This window comes from Pseudorasbora parva, chromosome 17 (genome assembly GCF_024679245.1).
Source record: "Pseudorasbora parva isolate DD20220531a chromosome 17, ASM2467924v1, whole genome shotgun sequence".
Taxonomy (NCBI): domain Eukaryota; kingdom Metazoa; phylum Chordata; class Actinopteri; order Cypriniformes; family Gobionidae; genus Pseudorasbora; species Pseudorasbora parva.
Window position 1 is genome coordinate 27942593 of NC_090188.1, and position 17521 is coordinate 27960113.

The 17521-nt window shown below is 38.0% G+C and overlaps 1 protein-coding gene across 5 annotated transcripts in view; it reads right to left on the reverse strand.

The window, feature by feature from the left end:
- Positions 1-403: 403 nt before the first annotated feature.
- map4k5 (mitogen-activated protein kinase kinase kinase kinase 5) overlaps positions 404-17521 on the reverse strand; it is a 58757-nt gene continuing 41639 nt past the window's right edge. For 3 of the 5 annotated variants that reach the window (XM_067420729.1, XM_067420725.1, XM_067420726.1), the window contains 11 exons: positions 14556-14635; positions 14398-14458; positions 13856-13973; positions 11654-11712; positions 11448-11551; positions 11111-11288; positions 10891-10959; positions 10685-10777; positions 10532-10602; positions 5166-5221; positions 404-1330 (listed from right to left, as the gene is read on the reverse strand). In XM_067420729.1, the coding sequence (XP_067276830.1) occupies positions 1243-1330; positions 5166-5221; positions 10532-10602; positions 10685-10777; positions 10891-10959; positions 11111-11288; positions 11448-11551; positions 11654-11712; positions 13856-13973; positions 14398-14458; positions 14556-14635 (977 nt within the window). In that variant the 3' untranslated portion in view covers positions 404-1242. The remainder of the gene's footprint in view (positions 1331-5165; positions 5222-10531; positions 10603-10684; positions 10778-10890; positions 10960-11110; positions 11289-11447; positions 11552-11653; positions 11713-13855; positions 13974-14397; positions 14459-14555; positions 14636-17521) is intronic. The other 2 variants (XM_067420727.1, XM_067420730.1) reach the window with 1 other exon arrangement.

Genomic DNA, 17521 nt, shown 5'->3' on the forward strand with positions numbered 1-17521 from the left:
GCATAAAAGTTTCAGTCTCGCACATTAAAAAAAATCATCAATTAAGGGTTAAAAACAAAGAACCCCCTTAGTTGATCTCTCTCTCTCTCTCTCTCTCTCTCTCTCTCTCTCTCTCTCTCTCTCACACACACACACACACACACACACACACACACACACACACACTATGACCCATACATATGAAGTATTTTTCCTTGTATGTCCAAAAATGTGGGTGTCAAGAGATTTTCACAATATTTTTGTGGATGTTTAGATTAAATTACTTTCAGAAAACAAGACAAAAAAACAACAACATCCCAAACTGTTAACAACTGCCTTTTTTGTTGGGTGTTAAGAGATTTTCACTATGTTTTTTGTGGATGTTTAGATGAAATGACTTTCAGAAAACAACAACAACATCCCAAACTGTTAACAACTGCCTTTTTATTACAAAAGCTGCATACATAAAACTAAAGCAACGGAAACACTTGAGATATCACAGTTAACCTCACATCTCCCATGTTTTGTCATTTTTAAATATAAAAAGATCATGTACAAAAGTGCTTACATGGTGCAAGTATTGAATTAAAGTTACTTTTAAAAGAGATAACTGATATTTTAAAAATATTACTCAGCTGGAGAAAGTAAGAGCTAAAAAAAAAGAAAAGAAAAAAAACTTGCAGCAGAAAAAAATATTCACTCAGTAACGAGGGCGAGATGCTTCACACACAACTCCGCTGAATAAATAACACTCACTCACTCTCCCAAAAATCTCCCTATTAGCTGGCATGAAAACCTTACATTTTAAATCCACATTAATACAAAACCTTCAGTTATTTACCTTTAATAAAACCATTCCCTTATATGGCACTTTTTGAGCAGAAACGCATTTTGCTCAATGTTTTAATCTTTGCAGCTTTAACATTGGTTTAATGTTTTTTAAATGTTTATAATGATTACATTTAATAGGGTTAAAAATGAGTATTGAACACAGAGCACTACTGCTTGCAGTTCTGGCGATTGCTTGCTTGATTTGCAAAAAATCTGACTGCTGTAGAACTGCATGATGTTTGATTTTGAATTGCGTGAAGTGTTGAGATTCCGGAGGAGTTTCTGGCGGCGGGCGTTGTATGGCATAAGGCTGCAGTGAGATTTAGCACTAAACACAGTCTGCTCATCAGCTCAGCTGTGGTTGTCCAGCATCTGTGCCGTTCCTGCAACGGCTCCAGGTGCAGCGTGCCTGAATGGCTTGAGGAGGTGGAGCTAATAACTGTTCTCATGTCCAGCCAGGATGTAGAGGTTACTGAACGCGGTAGGGTTATCTGTAGGCCGGCTCTCCAAAACAACAACCCTAAAATGCACAAAAGCCCACAAACATTACCACACACATACTTAGCCGAATCAACATGTATCATATATGAGATGAGTGTAAAAGGGTGGAAGAAAGCCATGATTATGCTAATGTATAGGGGTTGCGTGAGGATGGTGCAAGCGTGAGGCTGGTCATGTCCTCAGCAGCAGGTGACAGATGAAATTACAGCACACAGACACCAGCCTGGCACTGCCAGTGTAAATAAAATATGGAGATCTCAGAGGGAGAGTGAAAGAGAGAGACGGTGTGTGTTAAAGAGGGTCTTGGGGTGGTACAGGGCCATTGTGTATGTGGTGTCAATTAGGGATGCAACAATACAGCTAGCCCACGGTTCAATACATATTCACTCATGGAGAGGGTTTCCTCATCTCAGCATGTAAGCAATACCGGAAAAATGCAACTCACAAGTGCGTATTAATATACACTATACTACCAAAAGTTTTGGGACACCTGCCTTTTTTTAATCAATTATAAAAACATTTTTTTCAAATGTTCAAATGTAAAATGTACTTGTGAGAGTATATCAGTGTACTTGTACTAATAAGAACTATAACAAAAATAGAACCCTACCCATTACAAACAATACTAGGTCCATATGTGAAGTCTTTTTCCTAGTGAGCATGTCCAAATATGTTGGTGTTAAGAGGTTTTTACTATATTTGTATGGATGTTTTTTAATCCGTAGAGTTTTATATGGAGTTGCCCCACCCTTTGCAGTTATACCGGCTTCAACTCTTCTAGGAAGGCTTTTCACAAGGTTTAAAGGGATACTTCACTGCTTTTTCATATTAAACTATGTTATTCCCTTAACTAAAGAGTTGATACATACCTCTCTCGTCTCAGTGTGTGCTCTTAATCCCTCTGACGCGCAGTGACGATCTGATAGCGTTTAGCTTAGCCCACTAAGCCCAGTTCATTCACTTTGGTACCAAATAGAGATCAAGTTAGAAGCGACCAAACACCTCCACGTTTCCCTATTTAAATACAGTTACACGAATAGTTGAACGATCAAGTATGATGAGAAAATAAAACGTGGCGCTTTTCTAAGCGGAATAAAAAGAAGAACGACAATGTATGGCGGAATAACACTTCTGAGAATACTTCTTAGTAAAAAGTCACGCCTGAAACATCCTCCCTCACATCTTTTTTGTGAGGGAGGATGTTTTTTAATAGGGAAAACGTGGAGGTGTTTGTTCGCTTCTAACATGATCTCTGTTCGGTACCATAGTGAATGAACTGGGCTTTGGGCTAAGCTAAATGCTATCAGAATGTCAGTGAGGTCAGGCACTGATGTTGGGCGAGAAGGCTCGCATTCTAATTCGTCCAAAAGGTGTTCTATCGGGTTGAGGTCAGAACTTTGTGCAGGCCAGTCAAGCTCCTCCACACCAAACTTGCTCATCCATGTCTTTATGGACCTTGCTTTGTGCACTGTCATGTTGGAACAGGAAGGGGCCATCCCCAAACAGTTCCCACAAAGTTGGGAGCATGAAATTGTACAAAATGTCTTGGTATGCTGAAGCATTAGGAGTTCCTTTCACTGGAACTAAGGGGCTAAGTCTAACTCTTGAAAAACAGCCCCACACCATAATCCCCTCTCCACCCAACTTTACACAATGCAGTCAGACAAGTGCCGTTCTCCTGCCACCTGCCAAACCCAGACTTGTCCATCAGATTGCCATTTGTCTATCCATAGAACGTGTCTCCACTGCTCTAGAGTCCAGTGGCAGCGTGCTTTACACCACTGCATCCGACACTTTGCATTGCACTTGTTGATGTAAGGCTTGGATACAGCTGCTCGGCCATGGAAACCCATTCCATGAAGCTCTCTTCACACTGATCTAGAGCTAATCTGAAGGCCACGAAGTAGCTATTGACTCTGCAGAAAGTTGGCGACTTCTGCGCACTGTGTGCCTCAGCATACGCTGACCCCACTCTGTGATTTTATGTGGCCTAAGTTGCTATTGTTCCCAAAAGCTTCCACTTTGTTGTAATACAGCTAACAGTTGACTGTAGAATATTTAGTAGTGAGAATTTCACACATTGTCTTATTACAAAGGTGGCAACCTATCACGGTACCAGCTTCTGAGAGCGACCCATTATTTTTGTAAAAGCAGTCTGCATGACAAGGTGCTTAATTTTATACACCTGTGGCCATGGAAGTGATTGGAACAGCTGAATACAATGTTTTAGAGGGGTGCCCCAATACTTTTGGCAATATAATGTATGATGACACATATGTGTTTTTTTAATGCAAGTGCCTGAAAGTTTTTTTTTTTCAGAGGCCTGTAGATTATTTATTGAATGTTTTAATTGATCACAACTCTTAATGCATTACAGGACTCAACAATAAGGATGGCCTGGACTGCACTTCCTTACATTTGTTGATGTATATTTTGTTTTGTGCCTTGTAAACTGAAACAAAATAATTTTTAAAGGGGTGGTTGCATGCTATTTAACTTTTTTTACTTTAGTTAGTGTGTAATGTTGCTGCTTGAGCATAAACAGTATCTGCAAAGTTACAGCGCTGAAAGTTCAATGCAAACGGAGATATTGTCTTTTGAAGTTATGGCAGTTAAAGTTATGGCCTACAAAAACGGCCGGTTTGGACTACAACGAGCTTCTTCCTGGGTTGGTGAAATCATAAACCCGTGCTAGTCACCGCAGTTGTGACTTCTACCCGTAATGGTAAGGGGCGTGGCGTTTCCGGACAACCTGTGCTTGGCACTTCAGCCAATAAAAATACAGGAAACATTGGCCATCGAACCAATCTAAGACCATTGTGTTTTTCTGAGGGATGGGCTTCATAGAAGCAGGAAGCAAATGAGCCATTCAAAGGACAGTGGAGACAGCGGTGTGACAAAGGTAAAATATAAGAAAAATACAGCGTTTAAAAAACAAAAAGTGTTAAGGCATGTTATACTGCGCCCCATAAACACAACCAAGCCTAGAAAAAAAACACACGGAACCACCCCTTAAAAAAAATCTGTAAGGGGGGAAAAGTGTGCAAACAATATATAAATAATTTTTGAAAAGTTTGGGATCAGTAAGATTTAAAAAAAGAAACTAATACACGCACGCACGCACACACACATATTAGGGCTGTCAATTGATTAAAATATTTAATCATGATTAATCGCACGACTCGCCATTAATCGCAATTTAATCACACATTTTTATCAGTTGTAATTGTATCTTAAATTAAGTTTGAATTAAGTTTTTAATACTCTAATCAACATGGGTATGGACAAATATGCATGCTTTATGCAAATGTACATTTATTATTAGTGAAACCATACTTATTCAATATTAACACACACACACACACACACACACACGCACACACGCACACACACACACACACACACACACACACACACACACACACACACACACACACACACACACACACACAGCTCATTCTTTTGTGAAACAAGTAAAAATCTTGATAAGAAACTACTTGCTCAAATGTGACAGCAGAACGAAGCCTTCTTATTGAGCCTGGTTGTTAGATTTACAGACCTAATTTAACCCCGTAAGTCACAAAGCTCTGGTCTATCCCCAATAAACCTGACCCAGGGCTTCCCTCACTATAGAAACAAACCCAGCCGGGACGACACCACGTTCTCCCAGTTGGCTTTTTTCCTCCACATGTCTCTATTTCTGTCCACTGTATGCGCATAAAAAAGACTACAGGCAGAGTTTCTGGGAAGACGTGAGAGTGGAGAGTAATGTTTCCAGGAGACAAAGAAATAGAAGGAAAAAGGTGATGATGTAAGGCAAGAGAGAGACAGAAATGATTTGATCTGGTTCTAACCTGTCTGATCCCAGGAGTCTGAACACTCTGCTTGGGTCTGAAATCTCCTGTGTCACCTGCAGACGAGTGGAAATATTATTTAATAAACAACTGTACACCTGCTGAAATGTCTCAGCAATGCTCCTATTATAACACTGATGTAAAATTATGCATATAAAAACAAAACAAGGAAGAAAATACATGACATTTTTTTTATAAACAACTAACGCTTCAACCACAAACATACAAAGAGTTTTTAAATAAATAGTAATTAGAGACACGTCAGAATAGCATAACGATCGACTAGGTGATTAGTGAGGCCAAATAATGTGTAAGATTTTTTTGTAAAACATTTCTTTCTATCTAGGTTGGTGATCTTTGTCAGAATGCAATGTGGACTAGACTAAATAATGTCAAACTTTTTCCAAAATACAAGTCGCACCAGGAAAAAAATGTGTTCCAAAAAAAAACAAGAAGAATAGTTATATTTTATTATTTATTAATTATTCAGAAATAATGCTAAATACTAGTGCATAACAGCTTATAGTGGGGTTCATATATACAATATTTATTATAAATGCCAAGCCTAAATGAATTTATGAAATGAAAGTAAGTGCAATTTATGAAAGTTACAGTAAGTAAGAGACATAACTGTTCCAGAACTAACTAGTTTTTTGTACATATTTGTGTGTAAGTACTCCAACTGCACCCATCACGAAAACTTTAAACAATGGCTCAAACGTGTCATGTTCCCAAACTAAATGAGTGGCAAAGCAGGTGCACAACCTGGCAGGCTGTAAAGCTCCAACTACACACACACACACACAATTTTGAGAGGTGTAGGTGCCGAGTGCTTTTCATTGGAGTCAGAGAGGAGAAAAACAGCTGAATAATTTAATCTACTACTCTGTGGCCAGCTCAAGCTTTCTGATTGTACATGAATTTTACATCATCCATCACACCCTGTCATTTGTCTCACACACACACACATACTATCATATGTCATAAAGACAGTGCTTCACCTCCAGAAGACCTTTGGTCTTTTATTGTCACACTACAGAGCCAAGAAACATGAAACAAAATCTCACACACTTAATACAAATACATACATGTGTGCGCACATGCACATGCACACGCAGATATTAAAGTTTTATTATATGAACTATGAACAAAAGTTTGGGGTCAGCAAGATGTTTTTGAAAGTCTCTTACAATCACCAAGGCTGCATTTATATGATTACAAATACAGTAAAAACAGTAATATTGTGAAATTAGAATTTTAAATAACTTTTTAAAAACTAATTTATTCCTGTCATGCAATGCTGAATATTCAGCATCATTACTCCAGTGTTCAGTGTCACGTGATCCTTCAGAAATCATTCTTATATACTGATTTGATGCTCAAGAAACATTTCGTAACAGAAATAAGTCTTTAATAAAATCCCCAAACCCCAAACTTGTGAACAGTAGTGTAATTTCCTTAATTTGATTTGACAGTTTACTACAGCTTGCTGAAACCCATCAGTGTCAAGGTGTGTAAGATAAACTGAGCTATTGTGTGTGTTTACTAGGGCTGAAACGATTCATCGACTAACTCGAGTTACTCACATTAAAAAAATCCTAAATCATCTGCCTCAACGCTTTGTTTAGTCCATTTAACTACACACGAATGTTGCAGAAAGATATTTTTTTGTGTAAGGACTCAGAGCGGATTGCGGTTATGCGTGGTTCAGGCGGGTAAACATCCCAAAAATTGCGGGTAGATGAGAGAAGCATTAGAGCAGCACCAGGTAGAGGTTTTGCTCTCGGGGTCCCCCTACTGTTGGGAAACAGTTTTGTCCTCTACTACTGTCGCAAACATCAGGGGATGAGCGCTTGCATTTGTTGACATGGCAACCATGATAGCCCTGGACACTGGAGGAGTTCACATGCAGGTGTTCTGCTTGCGTCGCGTGTGAAATGTCTTCATCCCAGGTACAGTGGCATATGTTTCATATGAATATAATTTCATGGGTTTTATTTTTTTCAAACGCCAAATGATCATGATGCTCACGTTTACAAGCCAGTGTCATTATAGTAGCCCAGTCTATTAGTTACCGTTTTATAGAATCTATATGATACTTCAATTCAATGTTTGAGTGGTAGGTAATAACCATATATCGTCAATATTACAATATCAAGCTACCATAGATGAATCTGCACATTTGAAAAATCAATTTGCATTAAAGATTGAGGCAAGAAATATAAACAAGACATGACTATAACATCCGACAAACAAACGATAGTTGGGCTTGCACGTCTGAATTTAATGAAGAGGCGGGGGGGGGGGGGTCGTGGAAGTGACGTATATGCGGTAAAACTTAAAAAAAATGTGTAGTTCTTTTTGTTCTCGGGTTACTACCCGAAACCAGAAGTTTAAAAGTACGATTAAAAACGATACAGACCCTGTCAGGCTATGGCAGACGTGTCATTCAACCTATTGTAAGTCGATTTGTCCCGTATTTTACATAGGTCCACCCGGATTGTGTAAAGACGCGTCCTATTCTGCTCCTAATTTGGTCGCTGCCGTCGTTGCTTTGTTTGATTGGTTTGTTTCAGGTTCACGGGCCGTGAATCACAGCCAATCAAAAAAAAATTTTTTTTATCACCTCAATTTTTTGATTGATAACATTAGATTTCATATGCTGCCTATTAAGAAATAATGTTAATAATGTAGGCTACATTAATAATGTTATGGTATGATTTGTTTATTAAGGTTAAGTTGTACAGTCAGACACAAGCATAACTTTAATAAGAGATAAGATATATATATATATATATATATATATATATATATATATATATATATATATATATATATATATATATATATATAATACATATATATATATATATATATATATATATATATATATATATATATATATATATATATATATATATATATATATATATATATATATATAATACATATTTAATCAAAATAGGACCTTTTAGGAATAAAATAAGCAACTATTTGTTATGCTTTACAAATTTAAATAATTGCAAAATCCAATACTATAGAAATAACAATAGACTATATGACAACCTAAGTTATGGTGAGAGACTGAGTGCATCTGTTCACACTGATTTCAATAGCAGATATCCTATTATAATGTCCATTGGTATCAATCTTAATATATATACAAATTATGAAAACATGTTTTAAGTTATGATACCACTGCACTGGCACACCATCGGGACTGTGGTCATCGTGGCCCCGAGGGGTGTGGCCACCGCTGCGGCAGGCGTCCCTTATTTTTCTGTATTGAAGGTGGCAACCCTAAACGTGTGTGTGTGTGTGTGATGCGCAGCGCTCGTGCTTTCAGAGCTGTGTGCTTTCATTGATTTGTGTAATTTAAATATCACACTTTAATCATATTTATAGCTGCTAATTAAATAAAACAAGCTGTGTTACAAGGATGAATGATTAGCTCAACATGTAGATCTGTATGTGCGATGTAAGCTACTTTATCTGAATTAAATACAAACTTATCTCTCGCTTTTGCTTACATTCCAGCGGTTAGCCTAGTCCTCCATGTGCTGGTTTAGGTTAAAGGGGTACTTCAGCGCTGGGAAGATGAATCTGTATTTAAACTGGGTCAATAATAGGGATAGGTACCGAGACCTGGTATTAAATGAGCCCCGGTGCTAAATTATGAAAGACCGCAGTATCGATAAGCTCTGATGTTATCGGTTCTGCTGTCGGTACTGGAGAGATGAAGAAAATACACGTACTATTTATAATTGTTTTATAGATGTTATATTGCGAAGACTATTGCCAGCCGTTTCTTTAAGCAATATTACACATTACAGACCCTGACTAATGAGTGACGATGGCCAACTAAAGCTTAGTCTGGTTACACTTCAGGCCTGTGATATTAATCTAATTGTATTTTTGATTTTGGTTGCCAGGAATTATAAATAGATATGAGGTAAAACTATTAAAAAAATGCAGCGTTCCGTCTTGCGCAACTTTCTTCCCTTCACAGCTGTGTGCATTGGTTCCCCCTAAACCCCAAACTTAACGTCAGAATCAGCACAATCTGTGATTATTGTAAAATACAGTCTCTATGCTTGCTAAATTGCGGCAGCGTCTAATATACCCTGACGATTGTGTCATTAATGTGAATCAATCAACAAAAGGCGAAGAGAAAGATGCAGTTTTAAAAAGTATTAATCTATTCATTTGTACAGTGAAAATTATGCAGTTATTTTATATTTGATTATTAGATATTGATTATGTAGATTATGATTATTAGTCTTTTGTAGGTCATTACCCAAACAGTAATGTTAGTAGACATTCCTGAGATTAAATGACCGTATTTTACATATTCAGATTATAAAACAATGTTAATTGTTTTCTTAATTTTTCTTTTTATTATAATAAAGTCTAACAAAGAGAACCGATAAGAATACTGTTAAAGTACCGGATCGATTAGCAGTACCTTTAAGAGTAGTAATACCGTTAAAACCTTAACGATACCCATCCCTAGTAGTAATGTGAAATTATTTTTGAATTTGGTGCTTTCTAGACTGAGAAAAGACAGAAAATGTATTTTTGTCTCATGGGGATGAAAGACAACAATTCCCAGAATGCTTCGCTGCCCTGTGAGGCCATTCCCAAAGCCACATACTGAATCACTTTTAGTTTCCCACCACCGCATTCATCTTCATAAAATTAGTTCAGTTAGAGAACAGACACTACAATTAAAAACTCAAAGTGTCTTTTCAATATATTGTGATTTAGCCGCTGAGTGAGTATCACAAACGCAGCAGGTAAGAGCTCTCATGATGAGAGCTGAGGTAAACGCGTTCCATGCTTGCGGCAGTAGTTCTGTTCAGTCTGGCGCGTTTTCAGTTCATGTGTTTGGAAGCTTAACTTAATAGGAATTAATTTGAGAAGTTAAAACACTCACTTTGCTCCGCCGGCCGCACCGTTTAAATAAATGCCTGCAGCTGCGAGCTAAGCTGTGAGTGCGATCTCCCATCCCCCGTGTGCATTTATCCCCCATCCCTATGTTTACCTTTTTAAGTAATTTGAAATAGATTTTAATATGATATAATATAATATAATAAAATACAATATAATATATGGCAATTGTATGCATTAAATGCAATAGTTTAGTTTCACAGTTATTCATGTATGCAATTTCAGCAATAAAACGTAATTTTTCTAAATAGAAAAAAAATGAATGTTAATTTTAAGATACTCGTCTTATTTTCTCTCATATATTAGGTATTGGTCTTTAATAAAGACAAAAACAATTATTATCCAATTAATCAATCGATTAAGTGCTAGTTTAATCGATTACAAAAAGAATCGACAGCTGCAGCCCTAGTGTTTACCTCATTTGATTTGAAGTTCTTCCCCTGCATCCCATGTTTCCAGAAAGCCAGTACACTGTCCTGGAGACACACTGACACAAACACACACATATAAAAGGTTACACACCCACCAAACATTTTACAGCTGGATAAAAGCAGAAGTGAATCTCTCACCAACAGAGTCGACGCAGAAATCAAAGCTCAGTTCGGATGCCAGTTTCTTATTAGACTTCAGCTTTCCCTGCAAGTTCACTATTTTTACGTTCTCTAAACACACACAAGAACAGAGGCAAGACAGCATTAGAAATCGTCAATAGCTTCTGTACGTTACATTTCTGAAAAAATGTTAATCAATGTGTGCTAAAAGTTATGTCACTCACTGTCCAGGCACACAAGTACGGTGTCTCTCTCTAACTGTGTCACATGGATTGCATCAACCTGGTTACCACCTAGACCCAGATAAATACACATTCATTATTTTGCTTAATAGGCCCATTTGACAGTTCTCAACAGCAAGATATAGGATCAGGGTAAAGAGTGTGTGTGTGTGTGTGTGTGTGTGTGTGTGTGTGTGTGTGTGTGTGTGTGTGTGTAATATACCTGAGCCAATTTCAGTGAACCAGGATGAGCAGGAATTGAGGTTGATGGTCTGGAAGCGAACCACCTGTCCCGGCTCTGCGCCCTGACTGACCGCCACACACACCAGAGGATACTCCTGCTCAGGAACCACCAGCATCTCAAACACACGCAGCGGACTGGGCAACGGGAAATCAAAGTGCTGTGTGCGTGTGTGAGAGAGAGAGAGGGAGGGAGGGAGGGGGAGAGGGAGATGGAGAGATATATATTCAAATTTAAAATCTTCATAATATAATATGGCATCTTTTTCTTTATTTCTTTATTGCGTCTTGATTTTATTGAACTTTCCTTTGTGTCTAACCTTTATAAGCATGAATCTCTGCATGGGTTCGTACCACTGCAGCAAAACAATCCCTGACTGTAAAGCTCCGCAGAGATACTTGTGACCCGTATAAGGATTCCGCACTGACAGAGAGAGAAAGAGAGCAGAAGGTCAAACTCAATCGGAGTGTGTGTGTGTGTGTGTTTGGGTGCGTACTTGGGTGTGAGGCATGTTTAAAGCTTTACCGATGCAACACTTGTGGCATCCCTTGGTGTCAGGGATCTTGGTGGTAAGAGCAAATCTCCTGTGAAGTAGACACTAGTGTTGTTATCGTTAAATACATTTATTTGAAATCAATTTTGGATATTTGAACTAAAGCTGAAATAAAACATAAATATTACATAAAGAAGACATTCGACATTTTGCCTCAGAAACAAAGTAAAATACAGTCAAAGCTAAAATTATTCAGACACCAGATATAATTTTTTACTAGTGGGTGTAGAACACTATAGTTTATTTATGTAAGGATGCCAAAATAAAGTAAACCGTGACATATTATACCCAAAAATTCTTCATACAGTAAAACTGATATAAGTTTGACCTAAAATGGTATTATCTAATTGTGTACTTTATTATCTAATTGTGTACTTAACAGCTGACTGCTGATTGAATTGTAACCTTTCCTTACCTTTCCATCAAATTTATCTTATCATATTCCATCACTATTTTCATCTATAGTGAATAAACTGTGATAATGTGAGAAAATGTTGAAGGTGTCTGAATAAATTTTGGTTTGACTGTAAGGGGTTCAAGTACTAAAATTAAAAACTGAAATGGAAATAAATTAAGCTAAGTATATATGATTAAAAACCAAAACTAATTAAAACATGTATTATTATAATTATCTATAAATATATAATATACCCCATAATAAAATATAAACAAATAATTAATAAAAATATATATATAAAAAACAAATATAATAAAAGTCCAAATAAGGTTTCATTTGTTAATCAGAATCAGAATCAGAAAGAGCTTTATTACCAAGTGTGCTTTCACACACAAGGAATTTTTTTTTTGTGTTAACTACAATAATCAGCATTAACTAAGAAAGAAAATTACTTCAAAAACATTTAGAAATCTTAGATCATTTTCTTTTTTAATATCTATTAATAAATTATTAAAATCAAGCTGTATCTGTTAATATAATTTAATGGACCTAAGCTAAAATGAACTAACAATGAACTGTTGTATTTTTTTAAAGTAGCATTAAAGGGATACTTCACTGCCTTTTCATATTAAACTATGTTATTCCCTTAACTTAAACGAGTTGATACATACCTCTCTCATCGTGCACTTAATCTCTCTGACACGCAGTGACGATCTGATAGCATTTAGCTTAGCTCCCTAAGCCCAGTTCATTCACTATGGTACCAAACAGAGATCAAGTTAGAAGTACCAAACACCTCTACGTTTCCCCTATTTAAATAGTTACACAAGTAGTTGAACGATCAAGTGGTGTATTTTATGGTGACAAAATAAAACGTGGTGTGTTTCTAATCGGATTAAAAAGGAGAACTATAATGTATGGCGGAATAACACTTCTGAGAGTACTTCGGCTCGGCGCAGTAAAAAGTCCCGGCCGAAACATCTTCCCTCACATCTCCCTATTGACAGAAATGAGAGAGTGAGGGGGAGGTGTGAGGAAAGATGTTTCGGCCGGGACTTTTTACTGCGCCGAGCCAAAGTACTCTCAGAAGTGTTGTTCCGCCATACATTATAGTTCTCCTTTTTAATCCGATTAGAGAAGTACCACGTTTTATTTTGTCACCATACTTGATCGTTCAACTATTCGTGTAACTGTATTTAAATATGGAAACGTGGAGGTGTTTGGTACTTCTAACTTGATCTCTGTTTGGTACCATAGTGAATGAACTGGGCTTAGTGGGCTAAGCTAAACGCTATCAGATCATCACCGCGTGTCAGAGAGATAAAAAGCGCACTGAGACGAGAGAGGTATGTATCAACTCGTTATAGTTAAGGGAATAACATAGTTTAATATGAAAAAGCGGTGAAGTAACCCTTTAACAAAGATTAACTTGTACTGTAACAAATGTATTGCTTGTTAGTTAATGCATTTACTAATAGGATCTTATTGCAAAGTGCTACCAATTATGTAATTTAATCATTTTATTAATTATTTTAAATCTAAATAAAAATGATAAAGGCACATTTGTGACCCTCTTTTTCACTCAAATATTTTAATACATAAAAAACACACACAACAGCAATTTTGCTATTTGGGTTTAAAACAATCAAAAACCAATTGAAAAACTAAAAACCTAATGGCTAACAACATTCACAGTGTTTCTTTATAGTTTATTGCTAATGCATCATGGCACATATGCTGTAAAATGTTGTTGCAGAAACTGTGAGCGTGTGTGTACCTGGGCAGTATCTTGTCAGGGAATCTGTGGGTGTGGAACTGAGTGGCCAATCCAGGTTTCCTGAGCTGCTCAAACAGCCCAATCAGATTATGGGTATACAACTGAAATGTCTTCCCTTTGAATGACAGATAACACAAATCATACGTGTAGCATACACAGAGCATAACTACACATAGGATATGAAACAATTCGTCATTTGTGCTGATGAGAACTGAAAATAATGCCCCACAGTGACAGAAATGAATAGTCATTACACCCTGCACAAAGAAAAGCTGAGCTGTAGTTATGCAAGTTGAACCTAAATCAGAATCAGAGACTAGAAAGGTGATGTGATTAGCCGTGTGAGCGTGTGCCATAGAAGACAGAGGTGTGACATTTTACCTTCTGATTATGGTGATTTAGGCATTAAAGGAGCCAGCAAGCAGTAAAATCAGCCGTGAACGCAGAGAAAGACAGAAAGACAGACAGAGATCATGTAGGTACTGCAGAGAATCTCAGTAACAGAAAGACAGAAGAGCTGCTCCCACATCACTCTCACTCACCTGATAATGACATCAGGTTATTATTGATTATGTACAGCCATGTGCATCTCCGTGGAAACAACTGAAACACATCAACACAGCAGTTAAATGAGTTCATGGACCTGCTGGTCTATTTGGGGGTAGAGGGTAAAGGTGAATCGCCAGAGTTTAGACAGTACCTGCTCCATGGTGGCTTCATGTAACTCGTTCAGGTTCAGAGTGTAGATACCGTCTTCAGTGCCAAATATCAGATACTGGTCTATAAAAATAAAAAAAATATATATATATATTTTCCGTAAGAGGGCAATAAAAGTGACAGCTGTTTATTTATTTATTAATAAATCAACGTTTCTACAAAAATATTAAGCAGCACACCTGTTTTATGCTGCGTTCACACCGTATGCGAATGGCGCGAGTGATTTACATGTTAAGTCAATGCAGAGACGCGAATAGGCATTCTGCGGCGAGATTCGCGCGAATGAAGCGGCAATGATCACGCGAATCGCTCAAGTTGAAAAATCTGAACTTTGGCGGATATTCGCGCCACGTTAACCAATGAGGAGCCTGCTTACTAGGGCTGAACGATATTCTGTTTTAACATTGACATCGCGATGTGTGCGTGTGCGATAGTCACATCGCCGGAACATGCGATGTGAAGGGTAGTAGTATTTTTTTATGGTCTATGGTAGTAGCCCATGGTGTATTAAGGAAGCACACAGTAAACACGAGTTTGTTGCTGGAGTGACATGCACGTTCCTCATGCCTGCACAGTGATTGGTTCGCTGGGCCGCTGCTCACCGCTCACAGCCAAACATTCACCTCTAAAATGCGCGACGAAGAGAATCCGAAGAGGAAAAAAAAAGGTTTGTACCAGAAATCATCTTTTTGGGACTATTTTGGCTACATAAAGGAGGATGTTGAACAAAAAGAGGTACTTTGCATGGAGTGTCTTGTGGCCACAACACAAGAAAACACCACCAATTTGTCTGATTACTTAAAACGGCACCACAAAGATGATCTTTACGACGAATATAAAGCAGGGCTCGACATTAACGCTTGTCCGGGACATGTGGGTGTTTTGAAGGGACAAGTGAAAGAGAATTTTACTTTACTGACGGACAAGAGCCGGATTAAAGCAAGAAATAACTAGCGAATCACCAAAATGCAAGAATGTTTGTGCATTAATTTAGTGTAAGTGGCGATCGATTGTGGATAATAATGAACTGATGATAATAAGGTCGCGCTGTTGACGCTCGTGCAGCCTCTCGAGGAGAAATCGCAACACTAGAGCGTTTTCCTGAATACCATCACGACTGAAAATGACACTGATTTCATATGACAGCTCCATAAACAACTAATTAACAATCACTTAGTCACTTACTCATTAAGACGGTCACATGCTGCCACGTACTGGAGGTTTAGTTTCATGTTTGCACATACTTTCCAACATTTCTTTTTGTAATTTTTTTCCAATATCATGCAGGCCTACTGCTTACTGCTGTCACGTGGTGAAGTGACGGATGAGAAACCCATAGGGGAACCCTGAGGCCAAAGTAATATAAAAATACTACTGTATTGTGTCACAAAATGTACTTTTAATAGTTTTTCAGGCGAGAATGTAGTTGTTTAAAGCTCAAATATGTGATTTATTTATTAAGAGAGCTCCTATTTGAAAATTTGATCTTGTGTTTTCGGAGGTGTGAGACCCAGGCGATCACCGGAGCTCAGCGCTCATCAACCCCGGTGAGAGCAGCCTTAACTCGGATAGTCTTTCTGCCGACTGCCACTGCCTGGCAGAACCCCCTCCCATGACGCGAATTCGCGTCTGTTGTGTAGTGAATGACACACGCGAATGAAGTGAATTTCACGCGCGAATGAAGCGAATGGATTCAAATTGTTCACGCGTCCAACTTCGCGCGAATAGCGCGATTTATTCGCGTCATTCGCGTGCGGTGTGAACGCAGCATTAGAGCACCAAATCACATAATAAAAGGATTTCTGGGGACACTGAATTTACAGAAACAAATTGCATTTTAAAATATATTTAAATAGAAAAGATACTTTAATTTGTAATAATATTTCACAATATTATTGTTTTTACTGTATTATTATTAATAAACTCAGTGTTAGTGAACATAAGAGATTTCCTTATAAACATAAAATTCATTATAAAAATCAACCCTATCCTTTGCACTTAAAGCTACACTGTGTGATATTTTCCCCCATCTAGCGGTGTAAAGGTATATGACCATCCAGCGAATAATAGTTCCTGTTCCTCTCAATTCTGATTTCGGTTTAACTCCTACGGTGGCCTAGCCTGACAAGCCAGACCCACATCAAGATGTTTGGTCTGGAAACTCACCATAGACAGGGCTCAGTCCAAGGGGCGGGATAAACGGTTGTCTTTCAAACTCCCTCTGCACGCGATAGGATAGCGGTACACCAACCGGAGCAACAACGGTGAAGGGGAGCTTGCTGACTGATTAAACATTCGCCGTATCTGGTCGGCTAAACTCCGAACACATCTTCCCTTTTTAAGAATGACTTCAGTGCCGCTCTTTGTTCTTTTCTCAGAGGAAAGCTTAACTCCAAGTCTTCCGGAGGCGCGGGCAGAGCTGATTCGAAAGATCGCCGCCGTTCGCCAGTTTCTGTGTTTACTAGAAGACTGTGTTACTAGAAGCACACAAACGCAACTCGGCCGTCGTCATTATGGCCCCGCCCGCCGACTCTATAGCCTACACGATGTGATTGGGTCGTCCAGATTCTGAGGAATACAGCTCAGATAGGAATTGAGAGTTGCTAGACCACACTTGCGGGCAGAGGTGTCAAAAGTACTCGCATTCATTACTCAAGTGGAAGTATAGATACTAGGGTTTAAAAATACTTCTGTAGAAGTTGAAGTATCAACTCAAGCTTTTTACTTAAGTAAAAGTGTAAAAGTACTGGTTTTCAAAACTACTTAAAGTATAAAAGTAAAAGTAATGTAAGGAAAAAAATGCCAAAAGCTAAGGCCACACCACAGGGGCCTATAGTGCACTACCCCACCTCCTCAAAAACATTTTTCTAAAGGCCATAATGACTATAATGTTATATTAAAATGTTAATGTTGAAAAATTTGGGAGGCAATGGCTACCTGCTTCAGCCA